Source organism: Caloenas nicobarica, chromosome 19, assembly GCF_036013445.1.
Source record: "Caloenas nicobarica isolate bCalNic1 chromosome 19, bCalNic1.hap1, whole genome shotgun sequence".
Lineage (NCBI taxonomy): Eukaryota > Metazoa > Chordata > Aves > Columbiformes > Columbidae > Caloenas > Caloenas nicobarica.
In genome coordinates this window covers 7,565,733-7,591,734 of record NC_088263.1, presented here as the reverse complement: position 1 = coordinate 7,591,734, position 26,002 = coordinate 7,565,733, and the positions used below count along the sequence as shown (strand labels likewise).

The 26,002-nt window shown below is 39.8% G+C and overlaps 1 protein-coding gene across 1 annotated transcript in view; it reads left to right on the top strand.

Annotated features, from left to right (window-relative positions):
- Positions 1 to 1,756: 1,756 nt before the first annotated feature.
- MED27 (mediator complex subunit 27) overlaps positions 1,757 to 26,002 on the top strand; it is an 80,951-nt gene continuing 56,705 nt past the window's right edge. Inside the window, exons 1-2 of the mRNA XM_065648617.1 lie at positions 1,757 to 1,979; positions 3,648 to 3,792. Of these exons, the coding sequence (XP_065504689.1) occupies positions 1,774 to 1,979; positions 3,648 to 3,792 (351 nt within the window). The 5' untranslated portion in view covers positions 1,757 to 1,773. The remainder of the gene's footprint in view (positions 1,980 to 3,647; positions 3,793 to 26,002) is intronic.

Below are 26,002 nucleotides of genomic sequence, written 5' to 3'. Positions count from 1 at the left end.
TGAGTCCTGTCCAGACATTTCATGAGACATTATCTGTACTTGATATAAAACCCAACACTCGCCATTAGTTGTCTCTCCTGATAACAAAATTAATTTCTCTCAAACGAGGATGCATTTCTATTTGGACACTTTCTTTCCTAACAAATTGTTTACAGTACCTCTGCGAGGATTCTGAAATCCTCCCTTTTCTCTGATGCTGCTGATTAATTACAGCCCACTTGGTTCTTAGTAGCTGCAATTTGAGTAACGTTGCCGTAACATACTTTGCTGTGTAAGGTTCATGTTAATTATGTGCTCCCCAGTCAAGCTTCTGCCTCAGAAGAGAACCGTGCCGCTCTCCTCAAGCCGCATGTGATGCCAGGTTGGATTGTTACTTTTTTTCCCCTTCCCTTTCTCTCCAGGTGAGTTCAGAGCTTGTGTACGTTACGAGACTGAGAGCACCCAAAATGAAATTCTCTCTTTGGCCACAGAACGGATCCAGAGCTGGCAGTTCACTTCTCTGCTCCATCCCTTGGTCCATCTCGGTGGCACATTCAGCAGCACGTGCTGGGAACTGGGCAAGGTGTGGTGTCACCGTGTTAGCGCAGGGCTCTGCCAGAGCTAATTAGCAATGCCGAGGGGCAGGGTTTATTAGTCTGACCAGAACGCTGAACTAACAGCAGGCTGCTTCCAGGGCTGCGGCTGCTGTTTGCATCTCTCCACGTGATGCTGCATTGTGCACTGTGGATAGAACCCATACGCTTTTAAATGTGGTCTCTTTTTTTGACAGGAGATCACTAAGTCCTCGAACTTCTGGTGGAGAGGACAGAAAATGTCGGTTCTGATGCTCACTCACATGTGGATACGTGTCCATATTGGGCCACCCAAACAGTTTTGCAGGAGCCCACTCAACAGCTGTCACATGGGAAGATTTTTTGATGTTTTCGACATCAGCTGGATTCTTGCTTTTATGTTTTACTGGTGATTTTTAGGCAAAAAGATTTTTATCGGTACCTGGGAGATATCCTGGTTTCACGTATTTTTTTATCCACAATGCCCACTTACACAATACCTATAATGACGATGAAATTCGCACGGTGTCTTGGTTTGGGCGAGATGCCACTCAAGGAGTATTGCTTAGAAGAAAGCGGTGAGCAACTTGGGCAAGGCAATGCCCTCCGAACAAGCACACCAAATTATGGAACCTTCTCCTCCTAGGTGTGGCGAAAGAGGAGGAGCAATAAGAGGAGCAGGAACTCCTGCTCTCTTCTTCAGCTTTATCTTGAAGCAGAGTTTGCCTTAACTCCTGACAGAGCCAACGGAGCTCTCGGTGCCCTGAATTGCCCGTTGTATGTTCAGGAGAACTTGGTTCATCATTTATAAACAAAAAGCAGATCCCTGGAGGAAAAAAAAAAAAAAAAGTGAGCTTCTAAGCCAAAGGTATGCTGTGCTTTTTGTTCTTTAGGGGCAAGTTCCTTATACATTTATGGGCTTGTTTCCAGGCCACCGTTTCGTTGTTACAGTTTAAAAATAGTAAAACGACCCTCAAGCCCTTTTACTGTCCCGGGCAGGATGTAAAATCAGAAATGCTTGGGCACCGCAATGACAGGGAGCGTGGAGACGGCTAAAATAAACGTGGTATTAACAGCCGAAAAACATACGTTTGAAAATAATAAGCCTCACATCAGAGGGGAAGAAACAGGCGGAGAACCACGGGCCGGGACTACATTTCCCAGCGTGCCCCGCGCCGCCGCGGCCTGAGGGAGCGCGGGAGGCCGGGCCCGGCCGGCCAAGATGGCGGAGGGGGTGCTGAGCCCCGGGGTGAACCTGGAGGCTTTCTCCCAGGCCATCGCCGCCATCCAGGCGCTGCGCTCCAGCGTAACGCGGGTCTTCGACTGCCTGAAGGATGGAATGCGCAACAAGGAGACCTTGGAAGGCCGCGAGAAGGGCTTCGTGGCCGCTTTCCAGGAGAGCCTGCACTCTGTCAGCCGCGACCTGGGGTGAGCAGCCGGCCCGGAGGGGCTTCCCCGCCTCGGGGACACGGAGAGGGGGCCCGGGGGCACCCCGGGCCTGGCCCCGGTGCCGTTTCCACTCCCGGAGAAAGTTTTAGGCAAAGAAATGCAAAAAAATCCCGCTCCGGTTTATTCCTTCCAGCCTCGTGCGTGTTGCCCCTTCGTGGTGTTTCGTTCAGAGTCTCCAAAGAGAGGAGTTCTGCTCCTAATATTTACCTGGTTCTTGGTTTTGTGTTAGAAAAGGAGCCATTGCTGGGATTGCGTTGGCAAAGCGAATGCTTCAGGTTTCAGGGAGATTTTTCTCGTGTTTTATGAATAAAACCAAACATTTCTTTAGGCTCTGACTGTTCAGTAGCATCCAAGTGGTTCAAGAATGACCATTTTTTTACCAAAACTTGTAAGGCTGGAAAGTTAGTGTATGTAGATGTGGTAGTTAGTGTATGTAGATGTGGTAGTTAGTGTATGTAGATGTGGTAGTTAGTGTATGTAGATGTGGTAGTTAGTGTATGTAAATGTGGTTGTTAGTGTATGCAAATGTGGTTGTTAATACCAGTACAAGCTGGTATGTTTCACGTAAATAGAGACCAAGGTTTTGGGGATGCTGTTCCCTGTGGGTCCCGGGCTCTGCTGGGTTCACCCGTGTCCCCCCTGGGACATCTCTGACCCGTGTCCCCCCGGGACATCTCTGCTGTCCAGGGGGGTGTCCCAAGGCAGGACAAGCGCGTAACTGCCCTGCCCATGACATCTTCTGGCCTCCAGAAACTTAGGGTTTGGGGTTTTCTAAACAAGAAGTTGTTTTACGTTGGTGGATAGACTTTGCTGATTTTTGGTTTATGCTGATTGTGATAATTTGTTACCCACTTCTTCTCATCTTTGGGGAACGACAGTAGATAATCATTCTTAGGAACGACGTTGTAAACAGCTGTATAGACTTCTGTTATATCCCTGTGGTTTTTGTTGTTTTCAAGTTGAGGAGGCTCCATGGCAGCCATGCCATTCCTTTGGTGATTTTGCTTGTCTTGCTTGGTAGCTTTTAAAAGAATTATCTAATATAACTCCAAAATCTTGTTCCCAGACAACAATACATTGGTTAGCAATTGGCTCTGACCTATTTTGTCACATGTGTAGTATTTTACACTCCTCTACTTTGCAGTTTATCATCCAGTATTTCAGTACCGTGAAGTTCTTGTGCGATTCTTTGCAGTCAGATCATTAATGAAATGAGGCATCTGCCCACTTGATGGGTAAAAAAGTATTTCTAGTGTTGGCCCCAGTACTACAGCCAATGCTCAAGTCAGAATTTTGAAGTTCTGCGGATGTGCATTGTTCAGAAGATGCTCTGGGTTCTGGAAGGGCTTGTGAACAGGACTCACAGTAGTTTGACTCTTTCCAGGTTGTCTTACAAAGACTCTTGACTTGTACTTTCTCTCTTTAGAGATGCTGAGCTTAATGACTAGCAGACCAATTTAATTGTTTGGGTAATGACAGCGATTAAGATTTTTTTTTTTTAATCAAATTGGGCGGTTATTTAGAACTCACATACATATTGAATTAGACTTTGTGTGTGATTGCTGTCCCTGCAGGAGGGTTGTACATCTCAGATATTTGTACCTGCACATTTGACTTTAAAAAAAAATGCCATTCTGTTTCTTTCAGTGAACTGGAGCGTCTGAGCAACCTGGTTGGTAAACCCTCGGAGAACCATCCTCTGCACAACAGTGGACTCTTGAGCCTCGATCCTGTTCAGGACAAAACACCTCTTTACAGCCAACTTCTTCAAGCCTACAAGTGGTCAAATAAGGTAACAAAATCAGTGTAATTTAGTTGTGCATTCCTACAGAATGTTTGATTTGTGGTACAGTAGACATCTCAGTGTTCGAGACTGTCAAAATTGCTGAGTTTGTTATGAATTGAGGAGGATAATATGTTCCTAAATGTACTTTTAAGGGTAAAAATGATGCTTTAATTGAGAGGAGACTTTTCTGTGATACTGAGGTGTGCCCTTGTTTTCCAAAGGGGCTGTTAACTCCCAAGCACAATAACACCTTCAAGTTAGCTACCTAGCCTCTTATGTAGATATAAAGTAAAAGTATATTGTGTCCTTGCATCTGGCAGTAAACACTGTAGCAGAGGGCAGTGGGATATTAGAGCAGAGCATCAAAAGCTTATGTCACCTCCAAACCTGTTTCTAGGAAAGAAACATATAGGAAAATTGTAATCAGCAGAAATTTGGTGCCTCTCTGTACCATTTGCTGCTGCTAAGACATTTGCGGCAAACATGAAACATTTTCTCAATAAATCTCAAAAATCCTTCCTGTCCCCCAATTGCCAGCCATATCAAGCTGCTATCAATGCTGAATTCTACTGATTTTAGAAGATGTTAACATATATTTGTCTTCAGAAAAGTGACTATACAGACATTATTGTGGTATTCATAGAAACATTATTGTAGTGCTCTGTTTTGAATCTGAATAATATTAGATTGGTTGGCTCAACGTGTAACAGGAATCTGTCTATGAAGTACTCGTGTAGTCTGAAAGTCCTCCTTGCTCGTCTAGTGCAATAAATAATTTAAAGTGGAATTGTATCTTTTAATGCTCTAAATATTTTGAGATTTATTATTCTTGCTTACTCCTGCTGTCTTGTATTAAACTATTTAAATGAAACTATTTAAATGAATACATATTTAACAGCTTTCTTAAAATTATCTTTGACATACTAGTGAGCTGTTACAAAGTGTAAAAGACTGTTACGGTATTTGTTACTAGTGAGAGATTCCAGAGTTGCAGCTTTTAACAACCTATTACAAGCAGATTAAGAAGAAAACATAATGCATTTGCTACTTTCAAAAAAATAAAGCTAACATTTATACATGAAAACTTCTAAACTTGTAATGCAGTTAAGTCTTCAGTGATTTAATTACTTATTTACGTCATTATCAGGGTCAAGTCAGCTGGTAATGAAATAGCTTTGGCAGAGTTGTTCTAATAGAGTTTTTTTTATTAACTTCGAGTGTTATGGAGCTTTGAAGAGCAGTTTTTTGTAATGCTGGATTCTGATTCCAGAAAGTTTTAGTGTCCTGTGCACACTTATACACAATTAAATGTTCCAGGAGAAAACCAGTATATTTTTTTTTCTTAATCTCTGTTGTCTTCGACTTCTGTTTTACAGCTAAAATAAAAGACACTTTAAGTTATATTTAAATAGCTACTTTCTACCTAATGGTTCTCCTGAACTTTACAAGCATCCTTGCCAGGATTTGCAGCAACCAGCAGGTGTGGGTAGGTTGCCCTTGTATCGAACTGCAGATGTGTTGCCTGTGTGCGGGTATTAAAATAGCTGCTGGATTTACCCTTAGCAGCAAAGACCCTATTGATACTCGTGTATATCACTGCTTAATTCTTCATTGTTAAATACACTTTTTGAATAAGTGCTTTTTCATTACATCTTTTGGCCGCCTTCTGTTCTCGTTATGTGTGTCTGGTGTTTTCTGTTGCATCAAAGGGAAGATTTAGATGTGGTGATGTGTCAATACACTTTATGTCTGTTCGCATTTAATTTTTCATTTGTGACCCCTCTGTGGCTTGCTTGTATTTTTGATGTGCTGAGATAAGGGCATTTTCCTCTCTCTTGGATTGTTCATGCATTACTGATGGCAGGAATAGCCACACGGCTGCCAGGGGAGGGTAGATGGAGTAGAGTTTCGGGGCTATGGTGCAATTCAAAAAGGACATGTATTAAATATAAGGAAAATGAGGACACAGACTTCGTTTCAATGCATTCTGTTTATTTTTAAAACATGGGGAGGCTGTAGTAGCTTGTAGGACAAGCATGAGTAATGTTGGTATCAAGAGAGGTGAATTATTGTTTGGTATATCAAAGCATTATTGTTCAGTACATCAAAGCACAATACATAGTACTATATTTAAAAAAAAAGCTTTGCCTTATTTTTTATGTAAAATTGAAAGAACAATTAGAGGCCTGAAAGAGTAATTCTTAAAAAAAAATCCAAACCAGCAAAAACTCGAACCAAAAAAGTGCCTGATTTTGATCTGGTCTGGGATGCATGAACAAGCTTTTTGGGTTAAGTAGCAGTGCTGGGTGGGAAGTGTGGTGAGGATCATACTCACATCATAAGAAGAAAATTTGGTTTCAGATCTGAACGTTAATATAGATTAGTCTTACCTGACACTTAAAAACTTGTTTTATTTACCGCATTTAATATGTGTAGCTGTCGCTGCTTATGTGTTTGGAGGAGACCCACTTGTAGGTGCACATTTACTGATATAACCCTTTGGTTTAGTGCAACAAAGATTAATCGCATTTAATTGTGATTTCAGATGTATTTGCCCCAAACCTTATTTTACTGCTTCTGTGAGTCACAACACTAACTCCTCAGGTTCTGATTATCTGCAGTTTACCTGTTGCAGGGGTACAGAAAAGTACAGCGGGGAAAGTTAAAACTGCCCTTACAGGGGTGTGTTATCTTGGCAGCGCTTTTTATTTATCAGCACCTGCTATCCTGATATTTACTCACTGCCGTTTACCCAATAGTTTTGCAGATGGGAAAGTTGTCCATGTAATGGCAGCAGCTGTTTGGGAACACAACAGCTTGATAAATGCGTTAATTATATCCACATGCAGCTGGAAAGGAACTTTACTTTTCCAGGTGTTTAACGGAGCTCACAAGCTATAGCTGAAAAACAGGGGAAGTTTAAGTTGATTTTTTTGCAAGCAAGAGCTAAATGTTTTTTCAGCTTCTTTTATGGATCAGTAGAAATCATACAAGTAAATGATTTTGACTGTGGGGTGTACAGAGGCATGTAAAAGCCATGGGATAGTATTTAGGTCTACTTGATAATTTTTTTCCCCCTCCTCGTCAATTTTCTGTAAGAAAAATAACTTTTCTTCATTGCAATTGAAGTGCTGTTTCCCAGAAGAAACTATATGTGCCCTCTAATGTAATACTGAATATATAATATTAGATAAGACCAAAAAAAAGCTGTCATTCTGTATGAGTAATGCAGATAAAGTATTCTTACTAAGTTAGGAAGTTTGCAGAAATCGGTAGTGTTTGGTTAGTTGGGTTTTTTTTGTTTTACTGTCTCTGTTTAGTAATTGTAGTTGATTTCTGCTTTTGGTAATTATGTTGAATTTTTGGTAATATGATTGTCCGGTCTGAGCAGCTGGAATCTAAGATGATGGTAGCAGTCGAGAGGGCTCTCGTTTGTATGTGCATGACAGGTGATGTTATTTTAAATTTTTTTCTTGATTTAACTTCATTGAAGAACAATGTCGTATGCTGTACTGTTGTCAGAGTTGCATTTGTCCATTTGCTGTGTTCCAAATATCACAATTCCAACACTTCTGTAGGTTGAAGCTGTGTGCATAGGTGTATGTGAGTGGTGGTATCATTTTATCATCCTGAGATGGTACTTTAAAAACATGGTAACTGTGGGTTTGGGAAGGCTGTTACCTACCACTTCAAGCAGAAAGCAAAGAACCCCAACTTTTCTGGTTCGGTGACTCTCCGTGTGAGTAGGATTTAGATCAAATTATTTAATTTATTTGTCTTTGAAAAGAAGATTACAGCAACTTGCATAAACTTCACAGTATCAGTGTATTGAAAATATTCCAAGTGAACGAAGCTGGACAGGAGTTGTCATAAATGTATTTAAAAGTAATACACTGGCAAATACAAAATGAAAAAAAATTGCTGTTGATCTGCATGTTGAAATACATGAAAAATATTTGGATTTTAATTTGTTACTTCATAGCTTCCTCTTGGTCTTGCATAAATTTAAAATCGAACTGTTGAGATAATTACCATTAAAATGATTTTCTGTCACATGACAGAGGAGAAAAGGAATATATAGTTTTTGTTTATTAAATTATTTTGATGTGTACCCTCATAAATTATTTGTATAAATTGTGTTTGTTGTAGGTCTCAAAAAACCAGATCAATAGAGCCTGTAGAGAAAGTCCAGACTTGTTACGACTGCCCTTGGTAGCTTAGTATTGATTGGACACAAATATTGAGTTTAATGACAATAAATGACATTAAATGTTAACCATAATAGTAGAGGAACACTGTTGAAGTAATTTTTTGTTGTTGTTCAACCTGATTGTAAAATGAAGTGTTCATTCCAAGGAACATTAATTTTAAATTTTGGATGTGCTCAAACATTTTGAATTTAATGTAGTTTTACAGTAGCATGGACAATGTAACTGAATTATTATGTTGGCAGTTCTTTGGAAGTTCAGGCAGATGGCCAAGATTTTGTCCTTTCTGGCCTTTTTTTCTACAAAAATGCAGTGTTGTAATACTGTGACAATACCGTTTCATGGAGATCCAGCTTATTCAACCGAGATTTCACCCGCCCACATTGGGAAACTTTTTCTTTTCAGGTGCATGATAATATCAGTGACAGACGTGTGGCATTGAGGAAAACTGGGTCATGGTCACTGGGATTCTCCATGAGCTGGAGCTCTGAAGAAGTCACTTAAAAGATTTGAAGTGACTAAAATCCCTTGGTTTGCTCAGAGAAGGGGGAGAAAAAAAAAGATGAAATAAGATTTGAGTTGAAGCAAAGTGACAAGCCCCTATAAGGATCTCTCTGCACCCTGAAGAGCACAATTTAATCTGCTTTGTAAGAGCAGAATCAGTGTTTCGTGAAGGGAGCTGGAGTGGAAAGGTGTTCAGGGATTACTGGCTATGGGCTTCTTTTCTGCGCAGATAAACCACGGAGTTTATATTCCTGTCACTGGAGAAATGAGTGATGCACAAACTGGTGTTTCTCGTACACGGGGTACAAAATAGGAGCTGGGCCACTTGGATTCTATTCTTGCTTTTTGTACTAATTTTTGTTGTAACCTTGAACAGGATGCATGATTTTTTTGTGCCTCATTTTTCTTATGGGTAAAATAGGATAATAATACTTAACCTACTTCTTGGGAGTTTCTAGTCTAAATGTGTCTCAAGTGCATTGGGTTCTTTGGACAGAAATGTTTTATAGGTGCCAAGTACTATACAGCTAGTGACTAACGTTGTTTGCCTGGCAGTCTGGAAAAATGCCCTTTATGGGCTTCTAATTTTGTGCAATTTTAGGCAAATGTTTTGGTGAAATGCTCTTGCTGTTCAGAATTACATTAATGTTCTTTTTTTTTTTTTTTTAATATGACTAGGAAACAGGTGGTTACCTCTTTGCCTCCAACTGCTGCAGCGATTAATTATTGCTCAGTTGTCTGCCTGGAGAATATTGACTTTTATTATTGCAGGGTTGATTTTAGTGACCAGCAAAGGCAGGGGTGGCAGATTCAGGTAGTGTGCAAATTATGCTTAACATTACAATGGTGGGGGAAAAAGCAGTGGTAAAGCCATGAGGAGGAAAAAAGTACTTGTATCAAAATATAAGGGGGTAGGAATTACAATAATCTACGTCTACTTTACTGGAGAAGGAAAAAAGTGGGACAAGAAACTATTTCATTGTTACAATAGAGGTGTTTTTGACACCTAATAATTGGAACAAAAGGAAATGAAAATTATTATTTTCTGTTTTCTTTGCACTACTGGAAAGCTGCTATGGCAGGTGAGAATTTCCCACATATGCCACCCCGTGCCAGTGTAATTCCGTGCAGGTTAGTTGAATTTCTTTGAGAGTTTAGTAGACCGAGGTTAGTCTGTTACTTCAGTAAAAGATGAGTGATGATGAGTAACTTGTTGCTTAAAAAAATGAGAAATTGTCCATGATTCTGGCTTGTTTGTTATGTAGTTTGAGTGCTTTATACCTGTGATCTTCCCAGAGTTATAATAGTAATAATTCACACTAGTGTATATATCCAAACAGAATTTGCCTTCCTTACTGGATTTTGTTAGAATACTTGGTTTGAAACCTGAAGCAGCCTGAGAACATGAGATGGTGTTTTTCCATTGTTGTGCCTGGTGTTGTTATTCAACAGTGTTTTTCAAGGCTCTGATCAAAATAATGCTGCAAGCAGTACCAGTTTCACTTTTCCTAATTATGGAAAGTGATATATCAATAGACACTATTATAAATCACAGCCCCCTTGTCAGCTGGTGGGAATTATTTAATGCTTTGCACCACCTTTATTTGCTAATGAATGGCATTTTTTCCCCCGGTTTCTTTGATAAGTATTAATGTTCTAGCTGTTAGCCTGTTTCAGAATGGAAATGATTGATATCACTCTATTTTAACCAAAACACTTCTGCCCACTCCTGTTTCTTCCTCCCAAGTCCATTTTTTCCTCTGCAAAACTCTCCACACAGTTCATGTGGGCTGGCTGAATTATGTAATTTGGAAGTCAGCGATCACTTTGATTTTCTAAGCTGTATAATGTGGTCATCAAATCAAATTGGGTAAAACTGCATTGCTTTGTACTAATAACAGACTCAAACTAAGCCACGCAGAGGCACAGAAATGCCGTCCGGAGGTGAATAAGTCATGGGACAATCGTGAGGTCGGAAGAAAAGGCTTCACTTTTAGAAGGTGAGAAATAAAACAAAGTATAACTGGAAATCCACGTTGTCTAGGGATTAACTGAAGAATATGTAGGACAGCAGAACAACAGCAGCGTTGTGAGAAACCCTCGGACCCAGCACTGCTTTGAATTTCACGTTTGCCGGCTGCCTCGGCTCAGGCTGACTCGCCATTGGTGATGAAAGCCCGACTTATCTGGTGACCAGCGTGAAAGCGCAGAGGATGTTTTCAGAGACTCAAAGATGCATCTTCGCTTTCTTTGAGGCAAATTAAAGGTGTTTGTAAAGCGTTTGGGGACCTTCATGAAGGGCATTCAAGGAATATGAACACTAATATAAAGTAACTGATCCAGGTGATAAGCAATCCCTTTGGTATTCTTTATATGGAAAAGATTTTTTTTTTTTAATAGCTTCTAGAAGAAATCAAATAAAATGGAAAATCTAATGATGTCACCCTGTTGCACTCCACTATTGTTGTTGTCAGATCTTTTGGTGTGACTGTTATTTGGTTTTTTATGCAGAAGTGCGCTCATCTCTGGAATCTTTTTTGGAGTTACTAAAGTTAGATTGCTTGGACAGTTCAGAGAGTAATTTAATTGTTTGAATTGCATATAAGCAATACTCAATTCTTCCCCATTTTATCTTAATCAGATAGCGTTGATAGCTGGACTACAGAACGTGGAAATCACCTAAAAGCTAATAAAATTGAAAATAGTCTTTGTGAGGAGCTGCATGGAATCAGAGTGCAGGTCAGACCACTGGTTTGGCTGCTGCTTCATGGAAATGTACTTTTGGAAAAACGTGGCAGCAGTTTAATTTTCAGCAGTAGTTAATACTGAGCTGCTGGTGTTGAAGGCTTCTTACCCAGGTGGTCTATGTGACTCTTGAAATCTCTTGCCCAGTGGGATCAGTGCAGACTGGTTTTCATTTTCCTGGGGGGAAAGACTAATCCTGCCCTGCAGGAGTGGTGTTGGTTTGTGGCTCCGATGCTGTGGCAATTGAAGAATGTGGATCAGGAATTACAGACCATGACATGAGTGCCGTTACTGTTCATATCTGTGCCTGGTTTTCAGTTTTAACATAGGTAGAGGTGTATTGAAAAAGATGTGCAGTTGATCTCAGGTGACCTTTCAGAGCTAATTTGCTCTTTCCAAAATATGCCTGTTAATAAAACAGAATTTTGCTTGATGATTTGAAGCAAGTTGTCTGTTCTCCCCTAAGTTGTGAGATTTCCCTAATAACATTAAGCCATTAAGAAGAGTAATCTGGAAGGTGAAATGGCGCACGGCTGCACTTGCCCACTTGTCTGGTGTCTTAGTGAGTTAAAAATGCGTTTTTTGGAGCGTACATTTTTTTAATATGCTCGTGAATGGGCTTGTTCCCAGATACCTCTTCTTCAAAAGTACATACACTGACAAGTTGACAGTAATAACTAATACACTTATTGGGTAGAATTGGTGTATATCATTATTATTAAAAGTAATGAACATGTTGAAAAATGCGAAGGATGTCTTCAAGATTACTTTAGATTTGGTTGGAAAGCGGAGTATAATGGCTACATCTTACAGCACGTAATGAAATCACAGGGGTCTTTGATGTGCAGAGTTGTGTTTTGGAACAAATAATTCTATTGAAACCAGTACTAGTCTTTATTAATTTGGTTGTTGTATTTGGATTCTCTAAGCTTCTGTAACTGGCAGTAACATAGTGTAATAAGTGCTCTGTGTACTGCATAGGCCATTAGACACAAAGGAATTCTATCTAGATGTAACATTTTGCAGTATAGTCTAAAACAGATGTATTTGCTTCTCGTTATATGAAATTGCAATTCCTGTGGAAATCGATATTGAAAACACCCACTAAAAGCATCCTGGGATCTGCAGGCATGCACAGAAAGGAGCTGTATGTGTGTGCTGTTACTCACAAGTGATGGGTTAAAGTGAATTATTTTAAGATTTTCTTGTTAACAGCAATTGAGTCTATTTTCCTTATTGCAAAATCCCGTTACTGCTACAGAAGATAAAGAGAATGTGGACTGGAACAGAAAGAGTCCTCAGGTGTTTTTAAGCTGTTTTAAGCTGCCCATGGTTTGGAAATATTCAAGAATCTGTGATATGAGCTGTTTGACATTTTTCCTAATCCAAATGCTCAAAGGAATAAATCTACATAAAGAGTGTTAAAAATGAGAGAGTCTTTGCAACAACGTCTGAAATCTCAGAATGTTACTTTATTTCTCTCTTTTGGCTGACCACCGTGATAAAACAGCTGAATCAAATACATTCTTTTATGTATAAAATATATTTTTTGGGTCTTGACAGCTTGTTTCCAGTTTTAGTCTAATTCAGTTTGAAACAGCTGTTCCTAATCTCTGCAAAACAGTTTTTTGATGGAAATCATGACATTCTCAACTACTGCAGTGTTACTGGGCTCTGTGTCATTTCAGAAGTTGGCTTTTCTTTATGTTAAAAGAATTCTGCATTCAGAGAAAATGTCACTTATTTTATCAAATGAGCTGCCGTTAAGAGAATAATAGCTGCCTCCTCCTCCTGAGGTTATCCCTCAGTGAGGCTGGATGTATGTTTCTCTTCTGACGTGACTTTTAAGAAAAAACATCCCTGTATGTTTTACCATTAGTTAGATTTTTGTTCTAATGTTCCCTGCCCTACCCATATGCTTTCAGTTGGGTTCTATTTAGAGTTTTCTCTGCAGTTGTCTCTGCACTCAGACTTAACAAGTTCTCTGGCTTGCCTTATGCTTCAGTTTTACTCTGGAGTCAGATCCTGTATTTTCAGAATTTTCAGTGTAGCATTTTCAGTTTGTTCAGTGCCATCTTTTTGGGTTGGCTGCGCTGCTGGGTGCCTCTTCCAAAGCTGTTTGTAGAAATTTCATAGATCACGGAACCGATCAAGTCTGCAAGTTCTCTTGTGTGTGGTAAAGCAAAAACTAACCTTTCATTTCCAATTTTCTGGTTCTTTTGGACACCCTACCGTGTAATATGGAGCAAAGTTACTGACTTTCTGCATAAAAGAGCTTGTTATGTAGTTGACTGTGTGAACACAAGCGTGTGGTGATACCGTGTGTGGACGTTTCTGATGGGAGGGTGGATGTTTCAGGAGTGACGGTGTTGCCCAGTTTACAGTGGGACTGGATGGACTCCGGCGTTGTACATCCTCGTCTTTCCCCATCCTTGGCTTGCTGGATGAGGTTCCACAAGTCACTTTGTTACATGTCTTTGTTTTCCCATCTGTAAAATGAGAGTTGTGCTACAGAATAAGTACTGTGAGGAGTCTGAGCGAGATGCTGTGTGTGAGTAGGATCACTGGTGGTTGCTGATCCCGCTGCTGAGCCCACTATGGACAAATACCAACCAGAAGCCTCTTTTGAGTTATTTTCTTAAAGCACAATTTATTAGCTCAAATAGAACTAACATCTAACATGACCCGAAAGCTTTACTACTTAAAGAGCTGTTAAATATGTTTTTGGTTCCACACTTAATGTTTTGCCTGGAAAATACTTAGGAATGTTTATCATTTTCCTTGCATATATTTTTTCCCACAGCCTAAAGAACCTGACTTGAGGCTGCGGTAGGATTAAGTGAGATTACTAGCATCTTCTTTCCATCCCTCTTGTGTACCTTGTATGAATAAATCTTAATAACTATTGATATTGCATTCATCCTGCAAGAAGCGAAGACCTTTCGTGTCTGCTGATGCTGCAGTTTTGATGTTGTGTTTTTCTTGCAAGTAAAATCAATTGAGACAAATCATGGTAACTTTTACAGGAAAATAAAATGACTGTGCCAGGCAGCCACTGGAAGTTTTTTAAGTATGGGTATGCTCTTAGATCGCATGTACAGGGTTGTTCCAGCAGAATTGATCGGTTGATCTACTAGATTTAAAGGTCAACTGTAATCACATTTCAGGAAGATGGAAGAAGATATAAAATTGCTACTGTGCTTTTCTGGGTCATGTACCTGCTTCTGGTGCTCTTTGCTTTTCCCCTGTACATCTTCATTTACTCAGCCGGAGCATCAATACATAAAGGGCACAAGTCAATGTTCTTGCTTTCTCCTGTTGGTGAGGGAGCTGGTTAGTTGTATTTCCTCCAAGCCAACGTTTTCCCTCTGGAAGACCTGAAGTGGAGAGGAGGAGTCCACTACACTGCAGAAACAGAAGGAACAAAATGTGTTTTTCAGGGGAAAGCTGTGAGGAAAGCTGTAGCATAGCTGTTGTCTTTAATGATCCATTCGCTTGCCAGAGCTGGTGCATCCAAGAGAGGGTGTTGTCCATTCAAAGGGCAGCACAGATGGAAGAGAGAGACGGCACAACCCTCTTGGTGGGTGGTGATCTTTGATTATGGGGAATCAAAAGAACATCTCGTTAGTGTTTTATGTGGCAGCTTGGTATTATGCACATGTCCATAGAGGCCAAGCAGCTTTGGAATGTTATGTTTTGCAAATACAGTGTTTCAAAGTTGTATTGCCATGTAACAGGCAACTATATCTGCATACAGAGGTGAATAAATTTCTTGTTAATTTTTTGCCACAACCCAAATGCCATGGGAGGTTGCGTGAACTAAGAGCAGCAGGGACATAAAACATTCATCTGCTCAGATACAAGTTATTTTTCCTGCAATAAAGCAAAATGAGTCCTAAAATGAAAAAAAGGTTGATAAACCAAAATATATTATGCTTTGAGATTTTACCCTTATGAACTGTATTATTGCCATATTAATTTGATAGGACTTCATTCATTGTTCAGTTTTGCTCTTTTCCTGTACTGATAAACCTGCCGTCCTGGGTGGATCTTCCCTTGAGCACCAGAGGAGAAAAAGCGTTTTAAATGGAACAGACTTTAATGGCATGGGAACTGTTCCTGAATCAGAGAGTACTGCATTGCAAATGCTTTTAGCTAATCCTCAAACAAATTTCAAAGTAACTTTATGATTTTGTGTGGCTAGCAAATACATATTTGATGATGGTCATGCTATAGTAAGGGTTTTGTTGCATTAACAGTACATGGAAAGATTACTCTCTTAAAAAGTCACTTCCTCCAAAAAAAATCTGTTGCAGGGAATGTTAACTATTTTACAAAGGTTATTTGTAGTAGAATTCCCAGGGTCTAAATTAACTCAGAGAGAACTGTCCTTAGTGCATTTATGTATGTGCTAACTTGCAAAATGTAGTAATTCCCAGATGGACAGAAATCAAGGGTCTGTAGCTTTTCTGTCAGCATCCATGACCTGCTTTTAAAGTGATGCTGCCTTACAGCAGTGGCTGGAGACTCTGCTTGGGTGGACTGTGGAGACATTTATTGTGCATTTCTTTCAGGTGGCCTTTTTCAGAGGTTCTTGCTCTGATGGCCCTCGAACTTCAGTGCACGTTTTGCTTTGTCAGCCACAATGTGAAGTCTGGGAAACTCGTGTCTCCTGTACACTATGCTTATGGTAAAGATGGGAAGAATATTTATTTAAATAAATAATGGACCAGGCAGAGTTTTCAGAGGCTTGCATGATCAGAACAGAGTAGCAACAAATCCTTTGTGATTTTTCCCAGTGGCTGATATAGTCAATCAGTACCTTGACTGACTGATTTGGTTTTTATTTTCTTGCAATTTGCTTACATATTTATTTATTTTAGTCTTACCCTTGATGATTTTTGTCTTCATTAAAAGGATAGTTATGGAAATAATTCATTTTCTAAAGTGCAGAAGTAGTGCATGTAGGGTACTGGAAACATGATTATTCTTCTCATGTGTGCAGTTACATGTCGTCTTGATCAGTAGGTTAGAAAGACACTATTGCAGGGAGGGTCTTCAAAGAGGTTAAAAACAAGAATACATGATACCATCATGAAGTTTCCAGGCTACAGGGATTTGTCACGTTATGAAAGACTTTGTCATAGAAGTTGATCAGGTTTGTCAAGCATGATTTGCCCTTGGTGAATCTGCTGAGTGCAAACAGTTTAGTATTGGATCCATCAGTTGCCAACATAAAATACCCATTAGAAAAGGGGAAGAAAAATACCTTTCTTATCAAGAGTATTTAAGCAAAGTAGGTATTTAATCAATCATAATCATTTGCTTTCTTAAGAAGAGCAATACCAGTTGCAGCAGCCATACCAGGCGAAATGCTAGGAATGAGTTTGCAGGTTCTGTTCTGATGCTTGTTGTACAATTTACTCCTCAGGCTTAAATCCAGAAGAAGAGAAATGTATTTTGAAAACACCTTCCTTGAAATCAATTTGCTTTAGTTTCTTACTTGTTTATTACTTTAAAGAACAATAATATTTGGTTGCTCATTGAGAGGGATAACAAACTTGTGCTTTCATGATTCTTTTACAAACTAAACACAGGTGCAAATGTATTTTAATTCTGACTTCTTTCAAACACTGCTGAGCTTACACCTTCACCAGCGTTCAGACAGCGCACTAGCCCTGATCTTTGGAAATGCTTCAGGCAGAGATTGCTTTAATCAAATTCCTGAACTATGGAAAGTTTTCAAATGAGGAAAATACTTCACGGAGACACGGGAGGGCTGATCCTTTGGCAACAGTTCCCTGTCTCTCAGCCAAACCGTGTGCTGAGCCCTTTGGTTTCCACTGCCTTATACCAGGATCAGCAACTGTGTCAGTGAGTTTTGATTTAAGAAAATTAATAGACATATTCCACAGTAAAATGTCCTAATGGATTTTTTTTTTTAAATTAAAATAGTCTCATTGCTAAAACAAAGAGTATGTCAGCATAGTCTGTAGCTGAATAGCGTCAGGGCAAGATGATACTTCCTCTGTTAACTCCAGCTCCTGACCTTGCCATTTGAACAACCTGGTTTATCGTAGGAAAGTTGCAGAGGAAGAAGAATCTTACGCTTGGCTTTAAACCTGAGTTTTCAACTGCGCTCTGATGCCCTAGAGAGCGTATATATATTTTAAGAGGTTCTTGTGGTCAAAGAGTTTCTAACGATTTGGCCTTTCTGAAAAGTTGCAGGTTAGGTTTAAAAGTGCTTACATGACTGGTATATTACTTAGTCATGATGGCCTTGGAATGTAAAGCTTAAATTATTTTGAGCTCCTTACACCTATCTCAAGAAGTCCTTCACCTGTTTTTCCTGTGTTTGTGTGCGTGTGCCCTGCGGGACCGTTGCCTCTGAGAATGTCCTCAAGGTCTGAAACAGGAATTCCATTAGATTCCGGCCAGCTGCTTGTCTGCTCCAGCAGGTAGTTGGAAGCTTCCCTTGGCAAACCTTGATTTTTGTCCCACAAGTTAAATAAGTCTGCCGGAATGAAAAAACAAAAAATCAAAACCCCACAGCTTGGTGCGGCTGCCCGATTGCAGTCTATGCCATCTCCATGGTTTTGAGCCTTCATTATGCAGCTTGCACTCAGCACACTTTTATTTAAAGCAGAGCTAAAAGTAGAACTAAATAGCTGACGTTCACAGCCATGCGGTGTGATGCAGAATTACCGGGAGGGGGACGGGGCAGGAAGAGGAACACAGCTCACGCTGGGCAGATTAAGCTCATTTATTTGCACGGAGCTGCGTGAGACTGTCCAAAAAATCCTAAACTAGACCGTGTTTTATAAAGGAATATAAGTGTACTGAACTAGGAAGTTCTGTTTCGGTTTACTTTCATTAAGTTTTGCTTTGTTTTGTAGACTGAAATGATGCAATTCAATTAGCTGTGGCTGTTGCAACAACCAAACTATTGGTGCTACGTTATTGCAGCATCGCAGTGACGATTGCTTTTCATGGAGCCATCTCCATATTGCAGAGCCATCTGTTTCCCTTACTGTCCAAGGATTAGGCTCAGTAGTATAAATTACTAACTGCTCTGTGGCTTTCAATTGTTCCCGTTTGTTTAGTGTGCCAGTAGCAAGTCTTCAGCTCTTTCAGCACCACTTATAAGTTCTTCTTGCTCTTTTTTTTTTTTTTTTTAATGCCTCGGGCAAAAACTGTAGTTGAGTGAATTGTCGATTATTCATGTTGCTGAGTTATTGGCTTGATAAAATAAACTTTGGGAGGTAGGTAGGTAGGTAGTGTCCTTTACAGAAGATTTTGTACCTAGAGAAGTGGTAGAAACAAGTTAAAAAATCATGGTTTGCAAAAAGCAGTATTTTGCTCCTCCACCGCCCCAGTTTCCTTAAATGCGCACCAGTTTGGCGTATTTCTGGCAGCGCGATCTCACACACACTAAGATCCTTTGGCTGTGTAAGTACCTGCGCTGCTGAAGAGTTAAGGATGCTTTTGGAGAACTTAATGCTGTTGTATGTTTGTTTCAAAACCTAATTGTGATGTAACAGTAGTGTAGTTTTTTTTAATGTAGTTTTCTTGTCTATCTTTAAGACCAAAAAAGATGCAGTTTGGTTTTTTTTTTCTGATATGTGTAATATGTTTTCACATTCTCAATTCACTGTTTAGTGAACTAGTCACCTCCAATAGTTCTCTCATTAGTGCTCTTAATTTACCCTCCAGTAAATATGCCAGATAAGCCACTGTGGCCAGCCACATTAACTTTCTATTTATTTTTCTTATGATGACCACCTGAAGCAATAGATTGATGTCCGCAATTTTTACCTCATTAATAATAAAGTCCACCAAGCAGTGAGAGAAGTGTCTGTTTACTTGGTGCCTTAAGCTGGGGTACTGATGAACTGCTGGGTTTGACTCTGGTAAAATTTTCTTAGTGATTGTCAAGGTATAGAAGTAAGGTATGTCCAGATTAAGACAAGGAGCTGAAATATCTGTGGGTTAGGTGGTGGGCATTTAAGTGGTAATTGGGTTATTGAAGAGTGCCTGCAAGACAGTCGGTGCATGAAAAGTCAAGTGTATGTCAGTCTCCTTTGAAATCCATAGAAATGAATCATTTAGGTTTTCCTGTGGTTCTGTCCCACAGCAACATAAAAATGGCTCAGTCTCAAAAGTTTTTAAAACTCTCTGATAACATCAGTGCAGATTCCTAGCTAAATAAGGAATCCGTAGTGTTTTGTCAGTTCCAAAAAGTGTTTTTCACATTCTGTCGTGGCAATTAGTGATGGGAGGACTGTAGAGCTTGCGTGGGTGGGGATGTTTTGTGCTGAATACAGCGACAGCTGCAAGTTCAGCCTTCGGGAACCTGCGTTTGGCCCGGAGTGTCGTTCTCTTTCCCCTCTATTCCTATTTTGAGTCCAGTAGAAGAGAAGCATATGTTTTCTTGCATCAGCTCCGTTGGTGTTACCTTGTGAAGCATGACAAGGTCATGTGTTTGTGTGGCAAAAGAGGGAATCTCAACTTGTGTTCGAGCTGCCTTAGTCCCGCTTTTTTTTTTTTTTTTTTTGCGTGATGTATTAAAGGTTTCCGTGATATACACGGTTAAATTCCATTCATGTAGGTATGCGTGTGTTCATGCTACATTGCTGCTCCTGGAATCGGTACTGTTATATTATTAATACTGCAGATCACGCCAAGAAGGTGTCTTGCATTTAGTATAGAACATAAGAAGGTTTGCCTACCCCATACGAAAATCTCAAATTGGAACTGAAGATGCTATAAAAATTTAAAAGGGACAAGGTCAGCCTGAAAATCGCATATTTTACAAAGCAGAAAATCATCAATTTTTAACAACAAACTTCCTTACCTGTTATTACCTGTGCTAATAACATTTTCAGTTACTAAGGCTTGAAAACGGTTTTAAGCATTATGTCAATGTAAAACTACTTAGTTACCATTTGTCTAGGTGCCTGTTAATTTTGGATTTTCTAGCTGAGAGATGTTAGAATTGATCAAAAGCATTTGGGTTCCTATGCTCCTTCTCTGTGATCAAACAAGTTCAATTTATTCCACTCATAAAAGAAAAGATAACGGGTGACTCGCTTGCTTTGTACCAACATCTTTATTGAGGGAGAAAAAAAAATGGATAAGAGGGTTCTTCATTATAGCAAGCAAGGACAAAAAAACCTCAGTAATTGAAAATAGAGTTTAACAAATTCAGACTACAGCTGAAGTTCATGGTTTAAACACTCGTAGTAATTAAGTATTGGAACAATTGGAGATTAGTAGTATGGGACTCATCTTCCTTGGAAGACTTGAAGGGTGAGCACATGCGTATTCTGGTTTTGTAACTACGTTTGCTAAATTTTAAACACGCATGCGCAAAAAGTAACTTGAATTAGGGAATAGGCAAGACTAAATGTTTGCAAAGGATACTTTAGATGGACTTAATATTTCCTGTGAAGCTTGTGGAAAGAATTGGCTCCAACTGTCCAGTCTCTTAAACGTTTTTAATTTTTTTTTTTTTTGCCTCTGCTGCGCTCACTAACTATACGCCTTCTGATTTGAGGACTCAAAATGAGAAGGGTCTGTATCCATGAGAACGTGCTGTCCTCCGGCGTGCAGAATTTAATTTGAAAGTTCAGAATCTCTGTTCTTAACTGATTTTCAGAGAATAGTTGGCAAGATGTGCTTCACTTCCAATTAGTGGCTGATCAAGACAGAAATAATGGTGAACTGCTACCGACTACTACTTTTTTTCAAGGGATAGAAGTGGGGAGTAGGGGTTCCAACCCTGCCATGACCTGGCTTAAAGCCTTTTCTGGCTGCTTCGAAGATTTGCTGAGCACCTGACTGCAGTTATTATCCATAGAAACTCTACTACGAATATAGTGAAAACATCTCGTGTTCTTAAAAACCTGAGATTCCTCAGATCCACACCCAGCACGAGCGGAATAAGACTTGCAAAGGTAAATTTAACAGTGTTTGTAAAGAAGCAAGATAAGCAGGAAGATACAATAGAAGACATCTGAGAAGATAAGTGTGGGCATCGTGTGAAATACTGTAAATAACAATCTGTGCATGAAAATGGGTGCTGAATAAATGCCTCTGCATCCAAGGGATCCTGCGGGCTGCGGTAATTTGAGGTCCTTTGGAAAGAAGCACGTAATCAAAGTCCGAATCCTGAGCACAAGCAGGCTGATTTAGATTACGTTGGCAATATGAATTCAAGCATTTCCTAGTTATTGAATTCTTCATTTGTAACTTTAACAATTTTGATGCAACTTTTTTAGCAAATGTAGCAATACGCGAAAAAACACAGCTTTTCTATGAAATGCTTCTCGGGTCAGCACAAAAGCTCCGGTCTCCCTGTAAATGGTTTTATAAATACCTAGATAAATGCAACAAAAAGCTTTCGGAGAGGATTTCTTCCTTTTGGTTCCAGCGAGAGAGGGGTAAATACAATAATTGATGTGCCCCGTTCGCTGCCGACCAGGTTCCATGTGGCTCGTCTTCCCTTTGGCGCACACGGCAGCAGCGCATTTCAGCACCTCGCCCACAGCATCCACCTCCTGACAGCACAACTTGCCAATGCAGAAAGCAGTCAGCACTTCATTATTTCTACAACCTGAGTGCATTTGCAAATTAATTGATGTGTGGGAGGAAAGGCATCTGCTATTGTAGAAGCCCTTAACTGTGGCAGCAAAACTGGCAATAAACTGGTGAGCTGTGGTGAGCTGCTAGATGCTGTTGCAGATGTTGAAGCCTCTTGAGTGGCATCTTGTCCATTTTTCTTGTTGTCTTTGATATTTTGTATTTTTAAACAAACCAAACTGCTCACTAAATTGTGAACATGGAAACAAACAGCATGATAAATATAATACTGTATATTCTTATATATGGTTAGTTAGCAAGTATTTTCATATTTCTCGCTGGCTTAGCACCAAAAGAGAGTTTTAATTAGGCCTGCAATGAATGACTGGAAGCGTTTTAAAGGCTATTAATCCTGTGGTGTAATTGACTTAATTACATTATAAGCTCCCATGAAAATAATATGAAGTGTATATTCCATTTGTTTTACTCCTAAAGACATTTCTGAGGTCCCCCAGCTTCGTCTGAAATAATCCTACTGGAAGTCTTCAACACCGACAGAGGAAACTGTGAAACTGCTTTATGTGCCTTTGGTTCCGCGCATCATCCCCGGGCTCTCTGAGCTGCTGCTTTACCTCTAAACTGGGGGTCACTTCTTGCAGCGAAGTTTGTCTTCTTTAGCTTTTGTTGCACAGCGTAGTATTTCCTTGCTTTTCTGGTTTCTAATTGCTTAGCTTATACCAGAGCGTGCCAGATGAGAGTAAGAATATGGGATCTATTTTCAGAAATAAAGATTACAGCAGCTTTAGAACTGTTACTCTTTGTGCTGCGGTAAAAAAAATGTGTAGCAAAAGAGGTGTTTTTGCAAAGCATATGGCTTTTACACTGCTTCAGACTACCCTAAGTTTTGGATTTGGTTGTAAAACATCTCTGTGCTTTTTGCACTCTTTAGTCAGAGTGTGACATCTTCAACAGATGGACAGATAAACTTTCCATAATCCATGTCGTTCCTTTCAGAGGAGGAGATGAGATTCTCATTTGTAAAAGTTGTTGAGGAAAAACCTCATCTGTCTGAGTCTGTTGTGTGCTTCGATGTCGGGGTGTGAAAATGTGATGGGTACGCAGCTCAGCACTGGAGTTAGTGATATTTTTGGGTCTGGCTTTTTGCAGATGCAAGGCCAGCCCTGCTTTGTGCGTACTTCCAGCCTTATTAGAGCATTTGCTTTATGTATTTTCAGAACCACATGTGTAATCGTGGAACAAACACATTGCTCAAATCCACCTTCTCTCTGGTTTGGCTGATACACTCTCTTGTTTCCTTTTTGTAAACCAGGATTGTTTTGGTTTAGTGTTTTTAAATTCTACAATCAAGAGTTGTTTCCAACCTTATTTAACCCTGTTGGGATGCTAGAACTGCTTTTTTTTTTTTTTTTAGTAACTTTGCTGGTCACACTTCTGTATTTTCCATCCTCTTGACTGTTACAGATTTTGTAAATAGTTTAGAAATGCCAGCTTGTGATGTATGGGCCTCTTTAACATTTCTTTGATTTATGTGCACCGTGCTGAAAAAAGCAGAGGAAGCATATTATTCTCGAAAAAAAAATGTTGCCGGTCTTCAGTTTTTCAGTCTTAGTTAAAAACTACACTTTTATCAATCAAACCTGATAGATTCTTTTTTCATTCCTAAAAGCACCCATAACTTAACTCTTTGAAGTCTAAAGACATTATTTGACTAAGACTTTCATAAATGTCTACCTATTTTTTTGCCTGTCCAGCTTGAAATATCCTTTAAACTGATTTTTCAAAAGTTGGCTTTTTTGTGCATTAGAGCTTGGTCATTCGAAGGCCACGGGAGACTTGAGTAAAGCCAAGAAAGGTTGCACCAAGTGTTCTTGTGGTCCCAACGTGGTGTTCTCTGGTGAAGCCAGGTTTCCGTGTGCTGGCAGAAAGGCCACGGCGTCTGACACTCAGGGTGGGTATTTGCTGGTCTAAATATATTGTGCGTTGTAATTACTTTGTGAGTGACCAAAGTTAAGGAAAGGCATTTAACAGGAGGTAAAATAATTAAATGTAATGAGTTAGGGGAAAAAAAATAGCAGCATAAGTACGATCTGGGGTCATTACTGCTATGTTGCCTATTCACTAACAGGTTTCCCTCTCATCTGGCTTTTTACTTTCTCCCCTTTGTCTTATGGTGCAACTGGACTAGTTGGTTTTACATAAGCTGCACCCCGTAGATGTTTTATTGAAGACGACTCTTCATTTCTTCGTCTGAAAAGCAGTTCGTTTGCTCTAGTGGTAAAACTCAACCACAGTGCTGCAAATCATGGCGTGCTGCTGGAGAATTCCACGAGTGGTGCTGTAGCTGATTGCAGCTCTTTATTCTACTGCTCAGTTTTAAAGTATCTTCACTTCTCTTTTCGAAGCACCTGAGCATCCCCTGTCACGGAGGCAGCAGGACATTCTTTATCCTGACACAGCTGCCACCTGAGCCCCTGACGCCAAAGATTTAGTCCAGGGCTTTAAAAAATATTAATTTTAGCATGAGAGCAATGTCTTCAGGTCAAAGTTGTGGTGGCTGTTTAAGGGGGCACAGCAGCATAGGGGGAAGAAACTAATTGTGTCCTTATTCAGTCTGCGGTTTTAATGTTGAATTTCCTTGCTACAGACTATTTGTCCTATGCAAAAATAATACTTTTTTTGAAAAAGAATTTAGGTTTTCTGTCAAATACCGATCAAGTGCACTTCTTGGGTCTTCAGACTTTAATGAAATCCATTAAGTGAACACACAAGTGTGAATATATCACATAGGGTGACACTAAGACCATTTCCCTATTAGTGGACAACCTCTGTACCACCTACTCCCCCTGAGCTCAGGGTTACTTGAAAATACAGTTTGTTACTGCACGTGGTTTTATTTTGTCATTTAGATGCAGAACGCAATGTAATAATTTTACTCTGCTTTTTGTGATTCTGTTATGTGTCTGGGTTGTAGCTGCATATCCAATGAAATGCCAGTTCATTTAGTTATCTTTCAGGAAATATACATATTCAAGCCCTTCAGAGTACCCAGAAGTATTTATAAACATCTGAAGCATAAAATACAGTTACTCTTCTGAAAAGGTAAATAAGGTAGCCCCAAATTATGATCACTCCGCCTCTTAATCTGTGTGAAATACTAGGTCTTTTTAAACCTCTGAGCCTGTTGACTGTGTAGTGTCACTTTGTGTTGACATCATCCAAAAAGCAAGAGTATGTAAGTATTAAATGGATTCCAGAATACTTTAAAAAAAAAAAAAAATCCTTGGAGGAGAAGTAGTGGCTTTTGCAGAGACTTCGAACAGCACAGATAATTTTATTGGCAGCAAAGATGCAGATGCTGAAGTTTTGACCAATTCCTTGAAGAAAGCGCCACCAGATTTGCTATCTCTGCATGGTAAAAAGCCAAAGACTTGCAAGCAGTATTGGAGTGAGGGAACATTGAAACAGTCATTCATCAGCAGAACTTCAATGTTTTCAAAAGTATGAGAAGAACATACTTTGAGGCTGAGATTTGGCACTGTTTAAAACAGCGCTCTCAGCCAAAATAAGAATTCAAAGACAATGCAATAAAAGATGTGGTGAAGACGACGTTAAAAGAAACAGGGATACGTATCGATGCATCTCCTACTATTGTGTCTTTTTAGAGAGAGAGAGAAATGTCTAAACTTGTTTTTCAACTCCCTACCCGGTGGTCTCTCCTCCTCCTTCCCAAGGGAAAAGCCGATGGCCCGAGCAGGGACGTGCAGGTCAGTGTCCTCAGAAAGCTCCGTGTCTCCTGCGTTATGGACCAGGGTGAGGCAGTGGCCCTGCGCATCTCCATGCGATGCAAATAAGAGCTGTGGCAGAGGCTTCTGACAGAAGTGCGAGCTCGTTAGTTTCACAGTTTAGTCGGATCAGGGTGTTTAGGAAAAGATGCAATAACTTTTATACAGGGATTTAAAAAAGAAGGCAAGGGGGGGTAGCCTTTGTTCCCGTCGAGGATAGGTAGTTGCTGATTAAATATTCTTGTAAACTGGAAAGTGTTTGGGGGGCATAAATGCTTTTAAAAAACCAGAACAAAGTGTCCTAATTAAATTGTAAACTAAAGCAAAGGCACGATGTCTAGCTTTCCTATTAACTGAAAAGCCTGCAACCCAGTT